General features: G+C 33.8%; 1 protein-coding gene across 1 annotated transcript in view; it reads left to right on the top strand.

The window, feature by feature from the left end:
• LOC114754079 (DNA-directed RNA polymerase III subunit 2) overlaps positions 1-9,623 on the top strand; it is a 39,622-nt gene extending 29,999 nt beyond the window's left edge. The window contains exons 32-38 of the mRNA XM_028942821.1: positions 535-660; positions 738-793; positions 6,047-6,117; positions 7,009-7,093; positions 7,629-7,732; positions 8,708-8,836; positions 9,125-9,623. Of these exons, the coding sequence (XP_028798654.1) occupies positions 535-660; positions 738-793; positions 6,047-6,117; positions 7,009-7,093; positions 7,629-7,732; positions 8,708-8,836; positions 9,125-9,175 (622 nt within the window). The 3' untranslated portion in view covers positions 9,176-9,623. The remainder of the gene's footprint in view (positions 1-534; positions 661-737; positions 794-6,046; positions 6,118-7,008; positions 7,094-7,628; positions 7,733-8,707; positions 8,837-9,124) is intronic.
• The last annotated feature ends 4,660 nt before the right edge of the window (positions 9,624-14,283 follow it).

The raw sequence follows: 14,283 nt of genomic DNA, 5'->3' as shown, positions 1-14,283 counted from the left end.
TATGGATAATTTCTTGGTTTATTGTAAATACCTTTGTGAATTCTAGTAGGTTTAGATTCTTAATCATTTTAGCCAAAATATATCCTACCAACTTGCTAAATATGATATGCGCGCGTGTAAATATATATATATATATATATATACGGATAGTTGTTGAGACTGTTTGGTCAAGCATGCATAACCTAGTAGATTGTCGGGGGTTTCAGACTCCTAGTAAAGCAATGATACTTGAAACTAGTTATGATTTTTTTTTTTTGGGGGGGGGGTTGGGTTGCTGAAAATGCTTTTTAGTTTGGCATAAGTCCAAGGTGGAGTGTGTTGAATTGATTGGTACTATACAAGCAAGTGCCATAGCTCCCTCTTTTTATGGGTCATCATTTTATTTCCAGCTTCTATTTTTTCTTTCTAGTTGCAATGTTTAACATTGAGCCATCTCTTATTTTTTCCATCAATACCATATTGTCCTTAGGTAAGAAATTTTTTTTGTAACATTGTTGCAAATTCTTCTTGATCTCACCTTTTTTATGGTATTAGTCGTATGACAGTTGGAAAGATGATAGAGCTACTTGGGGGAAAGGCTGGGGTTTCGTGTGGTAGATTCCATTATGGAAGTGCTTTTGGAGAAAGAAGTGGCCATGCCGACAAGGTTGAAACTATAAGGTATCTTACTTGTCTATGGTGTAGCCTTTATCATTTATCGACACTTGTATTCTTAAAAGTTTATTACACTATGGCAGTGAAACTCTTGTGAAGCATGGGTTCAACTACAGTGGGAAAGACTTCATTTATTCAGGTTTTCCCTTTGGCATCTCCTAGAGTTATCATCTATGCAATAAGTTTTCTATGACAATATTTTTGGGCTTTTGTTTAATGAAACAGCTTGTATACAAAGAACACTGATATCAGGTTAGATCCATAGATGTATGATAAAAGTTGAAGTATGAATATGACAAGATCTAATTGCATTGGCTGTTCTTGGGGGGTATTTAGTTAGAGTGGATGCTTATGTTATTGTATAAATATTACTAGCATAAATGTAATTAGTATAATCTGTATCATTAGTATAGGGTTGAGTATTATTACATTAGGATATTGTTCTGTCATTATGAGTCATTAATATTGAGACTCATTTCTCCCTATCTATGCACACCCATTTCCTGATCTTGAATATACCCAAGAAATCCATGTAATCTTTTTCTATTTCTTTAAATGTTATCAAGGCAATAAATTTTATTTTATTTTTAATTATTTAGCATTCTGTATCCTTTCTAGTCTTCCGGTGACACGGTTGACAGATTGAGGGTTTGAGTTTGAGCATGGGAAAGTATGTTGATATGTGGTTTGTAAATAAGTACTTAGGGTAGTTAAGTTATTTCATTTAGAAATTTTTTAATGTTTATAATATTTAATCGATATTCAAATTAGATATTTAACGATTTAAGTTGGATATTCAATTAGGATTAGGATCCCATAACTTATAAATACGAGTACTGATCAGTATTTTCTCATATGTTTTGATTTCTCAAATTATGTAGTCAACCTTGTTTTGTTTTCCTATTCTCTTTCTATGCTTCTCTCGCTTTCACCCTTCTTCTACAATTACCCTATCAGTGGTACCAGAGCCAAGCAACTCTTGGCCTGTATGCCTGAAACTTGTTCTCAGAAGAGCAATTTGAAGGATGGGTTCAAGCTATTAAAGAAGAACTGAGAGAACTTAGCGCCTTACCTACTATGATTTGGGCTCTGTCTAACCAAATAGAGATGCTCACTCAGGATGTAGCATCTGGCAATGATGGAGCGTTAATGGTCACTGTCGACCAAAGCGACCATGACGATGACGCAGGGAGTATCGACCTCCTACTTGATTCACTAAGGTGGATTTTCCCTATTTCTAGCGCTCTGACATAAAGCACAATGGATATTTAGATGAGGTCCTGGAAGAGTCAAAAGTTATGGCATCCACCTGGATGAAAAAGCATACCTTTGGCACCAAGTGCTAGCATAGGACAAGGAGGGTTCACAAGGCAAGTTCGAATTTTGCAACCACGAACAGTGCTGTAGGTGTGAAGAATAGCAAAAATAATGAATTTCAAATCCCACTTGTTGCTTATTCAGATGAATCGTTGATGGACATTAGGAAAAGTTGGGAAGAAGATGCAGATTTGAAGGGATTAATTTCACAAAATATTCTTGGGATGGATGATTTTTAAGGAAACATTGCAGATTAGTAGCTGGTGAATTCCCAAATGGTGTGGCGGAAAATACTGGAGTGGCTTCATGCTATCCCTCAAGGCGGGCATCGGGTATTCATGCTACTAAAGGGTGAAGTCATTATTTTGGTGGAAAAATTTATTTACAGATAGTACAGATTTTATTCAGCATTGTGATACACATGCAACGTCGAAATATGAAGCTGTGGTGTATCCAAGCTTCTTGCAGCCTTTTCCCATACCTAGTAGAGTGGGAAAGTATCGCTATGGACTTTATCAAAGGGTTGCCTAAGTCCAATGGAAAATATACGGTTTGGGCGATTATAGACAAGTTAAGTAAATAAGCTCACTTTGTACCACTCTTCCATCCCTTTTTGGCTCTATATTGTTTTAACAATTTTTGGACATCAAACACCAAAAATGTAATACCTTACTCTAGGAACCTCTATTAGCAATATTTTACTAATTATGAGCCACCAAGGACTTATTCAGTAGCTTGAAAAACTAGACTTCTAAAAATTTCTTCTAAAAACTCAAGGTACTAACGGAATGGAATTCTCTGAAAAATAAAAAATCCAAAGATTACTTTTAGCAAAACTAACTTGGTGGTTCAAACACTATCAATTCCTATTTGCAAAAACTTTTGATAACAAAATAGATCCGGATTCTTCCTCTTTCCTATTGCCCAACACATTCTTAATATAATCAAAAGAACCCATTTCTTACCATGTCAAGACTTAGAACCTGTATAATAGGCATACAAATCATTCAGGCGCATTTCATACATTTGCCCTATGAGTATATATATCTGTCAATTTTACGTGTGAAGTTGATGTTTAGAAACTTATTTGCCTTGTATGTGTAGGGAGAAGCCTAAGGATTGGTGCAAATGGCTTGCTTTGTTGAATGGCGGTATGATGCCACCTCAACAAGGATAATTCCTTATGAGTTGTTTGGGCAAAAGTCACTAGTGCATATCCTTTATTTGCCAACAAATGCCTTTGTTAGCGTGAGAAAAGACTTTGTTGATTGCTAAATATAACCTACATAGGGCTGTGAATAGGATGAAGCAAAAAGCAAATTTGCATCGATCAAATAGGGAGTTTCAAGTGGGACAATGGGTTTTTCTCAAGCTCCAACCGTATAGACAGATTTCTGCTGCATCTAGGAGCTCTCAAATATTGGGTCCTAGACATTTTGGATCTTATAGCATTTTGCAATGGATAGGGCTAGTTGCATACAAATTGCTTCTGCCACTTGATTCAAGGATACAATCCACCTTTCACATCTCCTTGCTGAAGTTGTGTCTTGATCTAACTGTTAAGCAACGCACTCTCCCATTGATTGGCCTACTTCACCTTAACACTTGGAACTCAAGAAGATTTTGAACAAGAGAATGGGGAGGAAAAGACGCAGAATTATTTCAGTAGTCTTGGTGCAATGGAAGAGCCTTCCGGATGAAGAACTATATCGATTGCAACAACACTTGTCATTTCACATCATGGACCCTTAAGGGCAAGCGCTCTTCACAGGGGTATTGATATGTGATTTGCGAATAAGTAATTAGGGTAGCTAAGTTATTTTGTTCAGTATATTTAGAATAATTTATTATGATTTGGATAGAATATTATATTAAGATTTAGATAGAATATTTTATTGATGCTGAAATTATATATTTAAGGATTTGAGTTAGATATTTAATTAGGATTAAGATTATCCATGACTTATAAACATGAGCGGTGGTGAGTCTTTTCTCATATGTTTTGAATTATCGAATTATTTAGTAATTCTAGTTTCTTTTTTCCCATTCTCTTTTTGTTCCTCTCTCTTTTTCACCCTTCTCATGCAATCACCCTATCATATGTTGCTTAAGAAAATCCTTATATGGCTTAGAGCAAAGTCCTCATGCTTGGATTCAAAATTCGATAGGAGTCAAAAGTAAGTGACCATTTTGTGTTCTGTTAGAGAACAAATGATATCATGATTCTCCTAATTGTGGGCCTTGATGACATTGTGATTATGGGTAGTAATACCTCGGGAATTTTATCACTCAAATCCTTCCTTCACTTCTTCCAGACAAAAGATTTGGGTTCGCTAAGGTACTTATTAGGAATTGAGGTTTTGAAGAGTAAGAAAGGCATTGACTCATAGGAAATATGTTCTTGACTTTTTGAAGGAAATAGGAAAGGTAGGAGTTGCACCATGCATCACGTTGTGGCCCCTGATCCACTACTTGATGCTTGTAAGAGCAAACTGTTTGAAGCTCTTGAGAAATATTGGAGACTAATTGGGAATTGAACTATTTCATGGCTAGTCATCCTGGTATCACTTACTTGGTCAATGTGCTCAATCAATTCATGGCATCGCCAACTGCTAATTAATCAGCAGCTTTGGAGTATGTCTTTTATCACCTAAAGGGAATCTCAAGTCGAGGTGTAAAATACAGGAATCATGATCACATAGACATTTAGTGTCCTCGTGGGTGGAAATTTGGGGTCTTAGGGGAGCAAGGAGCAAAATGCGGTATCAGAGTTGAGCATAGAATCGAAGTATGGACCTATGGCATAATCTGTGTGGTAGATAGTGTGGGTGTATCAATTATTGAAGGAGGTTGGTCTCAAGACCTTGTTACAAGTGAAGCCATGATGTGATAGTTAAGCTGCCTTACACATATGACTTAGCCTCCAACTCTGTGTTTCATGAACTTGCAAAGTACATTGAGATTGGTTGTCACTTTGTTAGGGATAAGATTAAGTAGATTTTTATTTCTACATGATGTGAAAATTGGGAATAATTGGGTGATCTGTTTACAAAAGCCCTCAATGGGGCTAAGGTTGATTACCTTTGTAGCAAGTAAGGCATGATTAATAGCTATACTCCAACTTGAGGGGGAGTGAAAAGATATTATTAGCATTAACGAAAGTAGTATAATACATATCATTAGTATAGGATCAGATATCATCACATTAGGATATTATTCTATGTCACCTCGAGTCATTAATAGCAAGACTTGTCTCTCCCGTATATGTACCCGTTTCCTAACCATGAATATAGACAAAAATTCATATAATCTTTTCTATTTTTCTATACTTATTGAGGGTGCTTTTGCTTTGACATTTGTTATTTTGTGGCTTCTTGTTGGTGTTTTTAGATGGTTTCTGATAGGATCAACCTATTTAAAAATACCTATAAGAGGCGACAGAGGCAGAAGCAAGCAAATGGCAACAGTCCTTTCTAAGCAACCTGGGAGTTGACTTCTATTTCCTACCTTTTTGGAGAAAGTAGCACACTCTAATGTCTTTTAGGTCTGTGTACTAGGTTGTGTATTTTGGGAGACTGTGCTGTTTACTTTTAAGTATTTTAGCCGTTGTAGCTTGGGGGGGGGGTAAGACGTTTTTTGCATGAGTGTATGGTGAGGAGAGAGCTGACCTCTCGAATGTCAGGACCATTGTATGAGCTGTGAGTGTGAGTGAATCATTTTGTGTAACTTCCTATCTCCCACTGAGTAGGAGGATTGCTATTGATTAATCATATTCGAGTAATATCTTCATTTCCAGGAACCCGTTTACTGTTTCATTATCTGCTTATTGTTGTGTCTAGTTCTGGTTCCTATCAGTTTCTTAAAGAAATGTTCATGTTTAATGCAGAGAGATTGAAAAGCTTTAAGGCAAAAAATAAATTTTTTTATTATTTCTTTATTCTTTTTGGCTTCTCTGAACTGTGTTAAAATGAAAATATCATTGTGTGAATCCATAAAGTTGGAGGCCTTATTTCAGCAATTTAAGCTGCCTTCGGCTAATTGTTGAAGTATCCTGATTCACCTTTTTACTCTTCAGGTATTACGGGTTGCCCGTTGCAAGCATATATTTTTATGGGGCCAATTTACTACCAGAAATTAAAACACATGGTGGGTGTGAAATTCTAAAATAATAGTCTATTTTTTTCACTTCTTATGCCTACTTTCAAGACTTTGATTATAGAAATGCTTCTATTTTGTTTATGTTCAATCTTGTGGGAGTGGATAATGCATTTCTTCTAACGATCGAGTTGTGTTGCTTGAAAGGTTATTTGATGAGAGCAGTCTTTACTTTGGCACTCCAGGGATGCTCTGCTTACTTGCAAATGATGTTTTGTTCACATGCTCATGGCTTATCAACTATCATATTTGTCCACCTTTTTTTTTTGCTCAAATCATATTTGTCCGCCTTAAATTGAAAAAGGGCCACACAAATTTCATTTATCCTGTCAGGAAAATAAAGGCAGGAGATGCTGATATTTTTTCTAAGACTACCTTTTACTGGTTAAATCTATGTGGAATTGTATCTAGATTCACATCCCCTGTAGACGCAACGTTCATAAGCGATTGTAAACACTTGGTCCTTGGCATCTTTTCCAGTTATTCAGAATTTCGCATAACTATTCTTTGTATGTGTCATGCTTGTTTTGGAAAAAGCAACCTAATTGTTCATTTACTAGATAGCTTATTTTTTCCTTTTGACTTTTCAAATATTCAAGATGAAATTAATGCTCCTATTTTAGTTTAATATACTGATACTATTATTTTTATATTAGAAGAAAATTTTATATTTGATATCAAGTAACTTAATAGACCTTCGCTGATAGTATATTTATCTTAAAAAAGCATTTTGCATGGGAAATCATTTTATTTTTTTGTTTACAAAGTAATATTGTAACCTTCAATTTATGAATATTTCCTCTCATGACTTCACATTTCCTTGCATTCCATATGAATAAAATTTGCTGGGATTTTAAAAGCAAGGTCTCTGGTGATGTTCAGGTGCTTGATAAAATGCATGCTCGAGGAAATGGTCCACGTGCAATGATGACTAGACAACCTACAGAAGGGAGGGCTAGAAATGGAGGTTCTGATTCTATCCTTTTTGTTGAATTGTTGATTTTATCGTTTACAAGAAAAGGATAACACGAGAGGATAAGCAAGAAGCACTTGATGACATCGCTCAAATTCAATGATAAAAGAAGAAATACTTGAATATATATGATACGTTCATAGAGGCGACTCAACAATGACAATTTTGCTAGGAGAGCCATAAACTTAAATGCCTAAGCAACGTAAGCTTAAAGGGCTGAGCAATCTTAATTCAAGGCTTTCTAAGTTTCTGTATAGACTGAAACTCCTACTCTTTATATCTTTGGCAATAATTAAAACTTACAAAAAGCAACCCTGTCTATTTCTCAAAGCTTTTGCCCGGATCCAGAAGACGTGAAGGTAGCCCTCCCTTGTCTTTTTTAGTGAATCATCCTATCTGGAAGTGATACTTGATCCGGAATGTAACATGCGTATAGTGGCTACGGTGAAGATAATGAAGATACCAAAATAATAGCATTGTTATGTGGTAGCCTGACTTGCTTCTACTTATATAATTAATCCCCCTTCAGGTCTACGGGTTGGAGAAATGGAACGTGATTGTTTGATTGCTTATGGTGCTAGTATGTTGATTTATGAGAGGCTTATGTTATCTAGTGATCCTTTTGAAGTTCAGGTAACTCCTGTACTTTGTTATTGTATGCATACATTTTGACATATTGCATTGTTTTTTTTTTAAAAGTTTTTTTTGGTGACATTTCATTTTTTTTAATCATCCCAATATAGATACAGTTCTTAAACTTCATAATTTTTCTAAAATAGTAATTGCTTGCAGCAATGCCGTCAATTCACATTTCTCTGTGAACAAACTTGCTTTGATGAATAGCAAACATTAAATCCCATAAGGTCTTACTCCTCTAGTCCTATTTACAAGTCACTTTCAGCATGTTTCATACAAACCGATGAAAACCTTAGACTACGTTAATACTCCATTAAAATATAACAATTTTTTTTAACTTTACCACTATTAATATGTACACCTTAAAAAAAAAAAACTATCTGTAATATAATAAATGAAGGACAAAATGGTAAATTTCTTCAAAAAATTTAATGAAGTGACTTATAAATAGGATCAAGAAAAACCTTCTCTCCTTGTCTTATAATTAGGACCAAAGGAGTACCTTGCAAACCAATCAGTCAATGATGTATTATTTCTTGTAATTGTTATATATTCGTGGGTTAGAAATATATTTGCTTTTGACATTTCTGCTTATACTGCTAATAAGCCTAATAGGTAGTATTTATGCAACGTAGGGAAGCTTGATTAATACCCAAAGAAAAAGGGAAAAACCTGTGTTAAATGCAGCCTATCTTATGTTTTCTTGGGCTGTTTCAATTTAATTTAGCTATTGGCCTGACTTAGTTTTAATTTCACAAACTTTGGTTGATTATATTATGGGAGTTTCCGAGATTGCTCTTATCCACTGCACCATCTAAGGGCGTCAGGCTCTTTCTGATTACCTCGGAATTTCATTGAATTTCAAATCTCAATGAAAAAAGTGAAAGTCCATTCATTAGAACCTTTTTTAATTGATTTGAATGATTGGAGTTTATATCCAATTTGTCTGATGATATCTATCTCTTGACACAGGTCTGTAGGAAGTGTGGCTTGTTAGGGTATTACCACCATAAGCTGAAAACTGGAATTTGTTCATTTTGTAAAAATGGAGATAATATTTCTGCCATGAAACTACCGTATGCTTGCAAGCTCTTGATCCAGGTATGTTTTATGCTTCCCCACAAGAATATCAGCAGTTTTGAATCTTCTGCAAACCCTCAAATGCTTAAATCAATCAGTTCAGATCTACCCCATCCCACAATACATATATATATATATTTCTCTTATATAGAGTATATTAAAAGTGGTAATGCACATCTATAATTCTTTTTTGTTAATTTCATTATGCTATTTGGTAGTAGATACTAGCTCCGAATTTCTTATAAATAGGCCTGGAGGTAATTTCATCTTATTTTTCGTTGTTAACTCATTCGTTTCTTAAATATTCAGGAGCTTCAATCAATGAATATTGCACCTCGCTTGAAACTGGCAGAGGCATAAAGGAGTGAAGACTAGATTCTCTCCTCTCTTTTTTTCCCGCTTTATTTAGGCGTGCTTAAATACTCTAGCAACTTCACGTTTTTGGATCTCTTGATGTGAAGCACATACTCTTCTGCCACACACTTTTATATGCAACTGGAGATTCTTGGACATAAACGACAGGAGAGATTCCATTGGCGAGTCGTAAGGTGATGAGCTGCTTCTTGCTTTGTAAATTAAAATGTAAAGGATAGCCATTCCATCGAAAATTGAAGATGGAAGTATAAAGGAAAAAAAAAATCATTTTATCCCAAATTAGGGGTTTTAAATTTTGAAATTATCTTCAAGAATGTAATGACATAAGTAATAGCATGAAATACCAAATTCTATGTATATACGTGATATAAATTTAAGTCTCTCCAGTATGAAACTGTAATTTTAAATATAGTTGATGGGAAGTCTTCAATTATGGACCTTTGTTCCTTTTGTTTGATGTCTGAATTGAACTTGAGTTTCTGGGTAAAAAAATTATTGAGTTTCTCTTGACTTATGTAGTCTTTTGTAAACCTTTTGTTATCTAAAAAAAAAATTGAAGAGGGATGGGGAAAGTCTCATCTAAATAAGCTCTTCCTCCTCTTATTATCTCACTTCATCATACGTCACCTCTTCTCATGTTGTTCCCACTCCAAGAGGAAGAACTCAAACCAATTACCTCCTCTATTCCAGAAGTCTACGATGTCCTCTTAGCTCTCCCTTGAAACCAGTCACATTAACATGATGAGTTGCTTATATGGGACCTACGTTAATGGCAAGTTTTGCCTCCCTTAATGTTAAGGGCTGTGTTCAATTGGATTGGTGGGGAAGTGCACCATAGCTCGTAAAGCATAGAATTGATGGTTCAATTTGGATTCTTGCCCAGACCGTTTGAAGAATTTGTATCACAAATATAGTTTGGGATTCAATCCCTTTTTAGAGTGATTCCTTTGTGTTTGGCGTTTCTTTCAGCCCTCTTATGTATTTTTTTTTTTAAATTTCTCACGCATCTGAATGCTGAAGATGGGGATGAATTAGGTGTTATGAAAATTTTGCAGTAATAGAACAATTTAAACTTAATCAATATAGAGTAGAATGAAGAAGATATCACCTATCATTTGGAGGAAGAGTAAGAAAAGATGTACACAGAAATCTATATTCATTCGTTTTACTACTTGAGCTACATTTAGTTTCTAAAACACTTGAGATTTTAACTATAACTCCTAAGACTTAGTGGGCTCTTGATACCACTGCATTAAAGCAACATCAATGTACTAAAGACAGTCGCTCCCCTTACCCATTTGTAAGACTATATGCCTACTTAGACTCCCACAATCCTAAACAATAAGTGAAAAGTTTTTCTTTTAACAAAGTAAATGGTAAACACTAAAACACAATAAATTTTCTAGAGAATGTTGGCAATGAATAAGTACTTGAGAATATTTTTTTTATATCTCTTCTTTTGTTCTATTATTTTTCACTCAATGCAACTTTTTCTATTTGTAATGCAGCTCTGAAATTTTTTGTTAGGCATAAAGAGTTTCTCTTGTTGAAACTTGTGTCTGCAGTAGTTAGGGCATTAAATGAAACTTCATGTTGAAACTTGAGTTTGAAGTAGTCGACGACATGTAATGCTTCTGACAAGAGTGCTTTTAGATCTTAATCTTCTCATAAGATCTCAAAACTTTCTTTGATCTCGTGCAAAGAGTGGTATATTATTTTCCAAAAATATTTTTGACAAGATACTCACTCAACAATCTGTAAGAATATTTTCAAGTATGGAGAAAAGATTACTCAAAAAGAAACCCACTGAGTTTTCGACAAATTGGAGTTACTTAGAGGAAATCATAACATGAAGAGTGAGGAGTGGCTCGGATAGGATTAGAGTTATTTTTTATTTGCATTGAACTTAGAATATATTCGAGTTAGATGTTTAGAATATAGTTTTAGAATTTTATAGCAACTCAAATTTAAAGAGTGTCTCGGATAGGATTAGAATCATTTTTTATTTGCATTGAATTTAGAATATATTTGAGTCAGATGTTTAAAATATAATTTTAGAACTTTGGAGCAACTCAAATATAAAGAGAGTTAAATTTGACTTTTGACGAACTTAAAGTTGACTCGAGTCAAATACTTAAGATGTAAGATACTATACTCAGATAGAACTTGGGGCCTTTTTGGCTTATCAAACTTAAAACCTATGCGAGTTGGTAGGCATAGATTCAAAATAAGCCTACTTGAATTTCCTCTGCCACAGACTATTTTACACCGGGGACTATCAAGAATACTCAACATTCGTAAAAGGAAACATTTGAAACTCCGAACCGACTCTAGGCAAAAGCAACTTTTGGGACATTTTGACAGAACATTTTTATGTTATCTTATAGATTTATCAATATATTTCTCATCATCAGAACATTGGGTGAAATAGTTCTTCCCTGTTGTTTGCCAGCTTACTTCCTCGCTTCCTCAGCTGCCTTTTGTCGGCTCGTCTTCCGCCACTGCTGAGCAGCTCCTCCCTGAATGAAGCATCGGCATCAGATTGCTCTGATTCACCACCGTTTGGTCTCATAGTATTGACAACGAACTTGGAAGTGGCTCCAGAGGAATCAATATGCATTATTAGCGCTTTCCTTTATGGTTGATTAAAAAGGTCCAGAACCAATGCACTACTCGTTGATGAAGGAGGAAGAAAGAGTGATTTTGTGTTGGGGAAAGAGAAGGATCTGTGAAAAATTTGTGTTGGCGGTGGCTGAGTCTAAGGAAAAAGATGAGGGAGGAAGAAGACTAACAATGAGAGACAAGAAAGCGAAAATGAATGGGATCCGCTTCAAAAAAATAAGCAGACGTTTGGGCAAACTAATAAGAGTCGGAAAATTGCTTCGTTTTACAAAGTTTGTATGCACTTTTGTATCCTTCAAAACTTTATGATGCCTTACATTTGTAGTGCAAAACTGTACTGTTAAAATTACACCTTAATTTTTACTTAAAATTTCATTAATTGCAACTTTTATCGTTTATTGGATGTAGTATATAGAATTGAACATGGATAAATTTGAAAAAAGAATTTTAGATAAAATTAATAAATTTATTTTCCACTCTTCAATTTTAATAAAATGATTAGAGGTGCCTTATAATATGGAGGAATAAAAATACTCAATTATAATTTCGATACTTTGATTTTTGTAGGAACACGTTTTTTATTTGCTCCACTAATTGAAGAAATTAAGTTGAGTCTCTCTCTCTCTCTGTTTTTTTTTTTTTTAAAATTAAACTCGTATGGGAATGATATTTCTCCCTGCTTCACTATTTGTTGTGGCTAATATAGTCTTGTAATATTTGGGGCGTAAAACAATATATAAGCAAATAATTAAATTACACGATTCGTCAATATAAATATGATTTAGCTAAGAAAAACGTTAGATTTTACATAATTAGATAATTTCCGTAATCCTTTGTAAAAAGGGAACACTAAACTAATCCGCTTGCGTATATTTTTTCGACATTTACCATTTTGTATTTGTCAGTAGGAACTCCATATTTTGTTTGGGTAATTGGAATAAAAATAAATATAAAAACAAGAAAGAAAAAAGAAAGAAAGAGGTTAAAAAATAAAGGGTCAAATACCTTTAAGGATTAGCCTATAATGGAATTAAACAATCTAAATTTCATGATATAATAACATTGTTTATTCATTGTATAAAAAAATTGTTTATTCAATAACCTTATTAAGTAGAACCGTTAACTTTTCGCGCATGCAAGAGAAATTTAAATATGCATATAATGCTGTCTTTCAAATGTATTTATAAAAATTATCTCTAATTAAGACTATCAGCTACTGACTAAAAAGATAAAAATCTCGTCATTAACCAGATAAATGTTAGATGGGAAGGTGCTAAATAAAATTATGCATGATTTAACTACAATATTAGTTACAATATTCAATTTTTAATATGAATGTATTATTTTACCTTTATTTATTATTATGTAGTTTTTTTATTTTTTTTCTTTGAAAGTATATATACTAAATAGAGTTATAGCTGGAAAGTTATTTAAGGCAATTTTAATAAGGTTTAAGTTTATTATTTTATTTTGGTAAAATATGCTGGAAATGACTTTTACATAAGATCAGATGAGTATTAAATAATAAGGGTTAATATCATTATTGATATTTATAGTTTGATTAAATTTTGATTTTGATCAGTTTCAAATTGTGATTGTATTTTCATCCTTGGATGTAGTTTATTCCATCCAAAATATTAGTCCAAGTAGTTGTATAAAAACCTGAATATTAGTTTGACAATGTTAATTTCGTTGATACTGCTAAGTATATGAATCAAAACAAAAACTCATTAAAATTATAGGGACTAAAATAAAAACTCATAAAAGTATAGGACTATAATCAAAACTTGTTAAAAGTATTGTTAGATTTTTGGGCTTGGATCCGCCCTTGATGGGCCGGATTATTTGACCGGGTATAAAGAGAATATATCAGTCAAATATCCAAGTGATATCATGATATGTTTGACTTGGTCAAACATCCTGAATCATATCCAATCGGTTACGATATAAATATAATTAATTTATATTAAATTAATTAATTTATATTGTATAGATTAAATATATATTAAGTATATATATTTAGAATTAATTAAGATTGATTCTGGATTTGAATTCAAAATATCATGATATTATGAGATAAGGATATATTATATCTTATCTCAGATTTTATCTGATGGGCTCAGTGGATATTTTTATGCTACCCAAAATATCCCTGACAAAAGCTATAAATAGAGGCTTCCCTCCATCAGTTCAAATCACTCCAGTAGTAGAGCTTTCCTACTATCTCTCTCTCTCTTTTAATTTTCTTTCTTGCAAAAGTGGTGCTCTGCTGTGCACTTAAAAGCTCAGACTTTTATAGTCTAGCTTAAGCGTGAGCTAAGGAGATCCGACCGACCCGACCCGAGATCCGACCCGGTATGTTTTCGATCCATTATGAAATTTATCTAACATTGGCATCAGAGCCGAGATGTTCTTGAGGCTCTCAATATATGTGTGCATATATATATTACACGCTCATTTTTTTCCGCTGC

The sequence above is a fragment of the Neltuma alba genome, unplaced genomic scaffold (assembly GCF_004799145.2).
Source record: "Neltuma alba isolate B1F8T4 unplaced genomic scaffold, ASM479914v2 tig00010068_pilon, whole genome shotgun sequence".
Classification (NCBI taxonomy): Eukaryota; Viridiplantae; Streptophyta; class Magnoliopsida; order Fabales; family Fabaceae; genus Neltuma; species Neltuma alba.
Note: the sequence above shows the minus strand (reverse complement) of the source record. Positions and strands in the feature narration are given on the sequence as shown.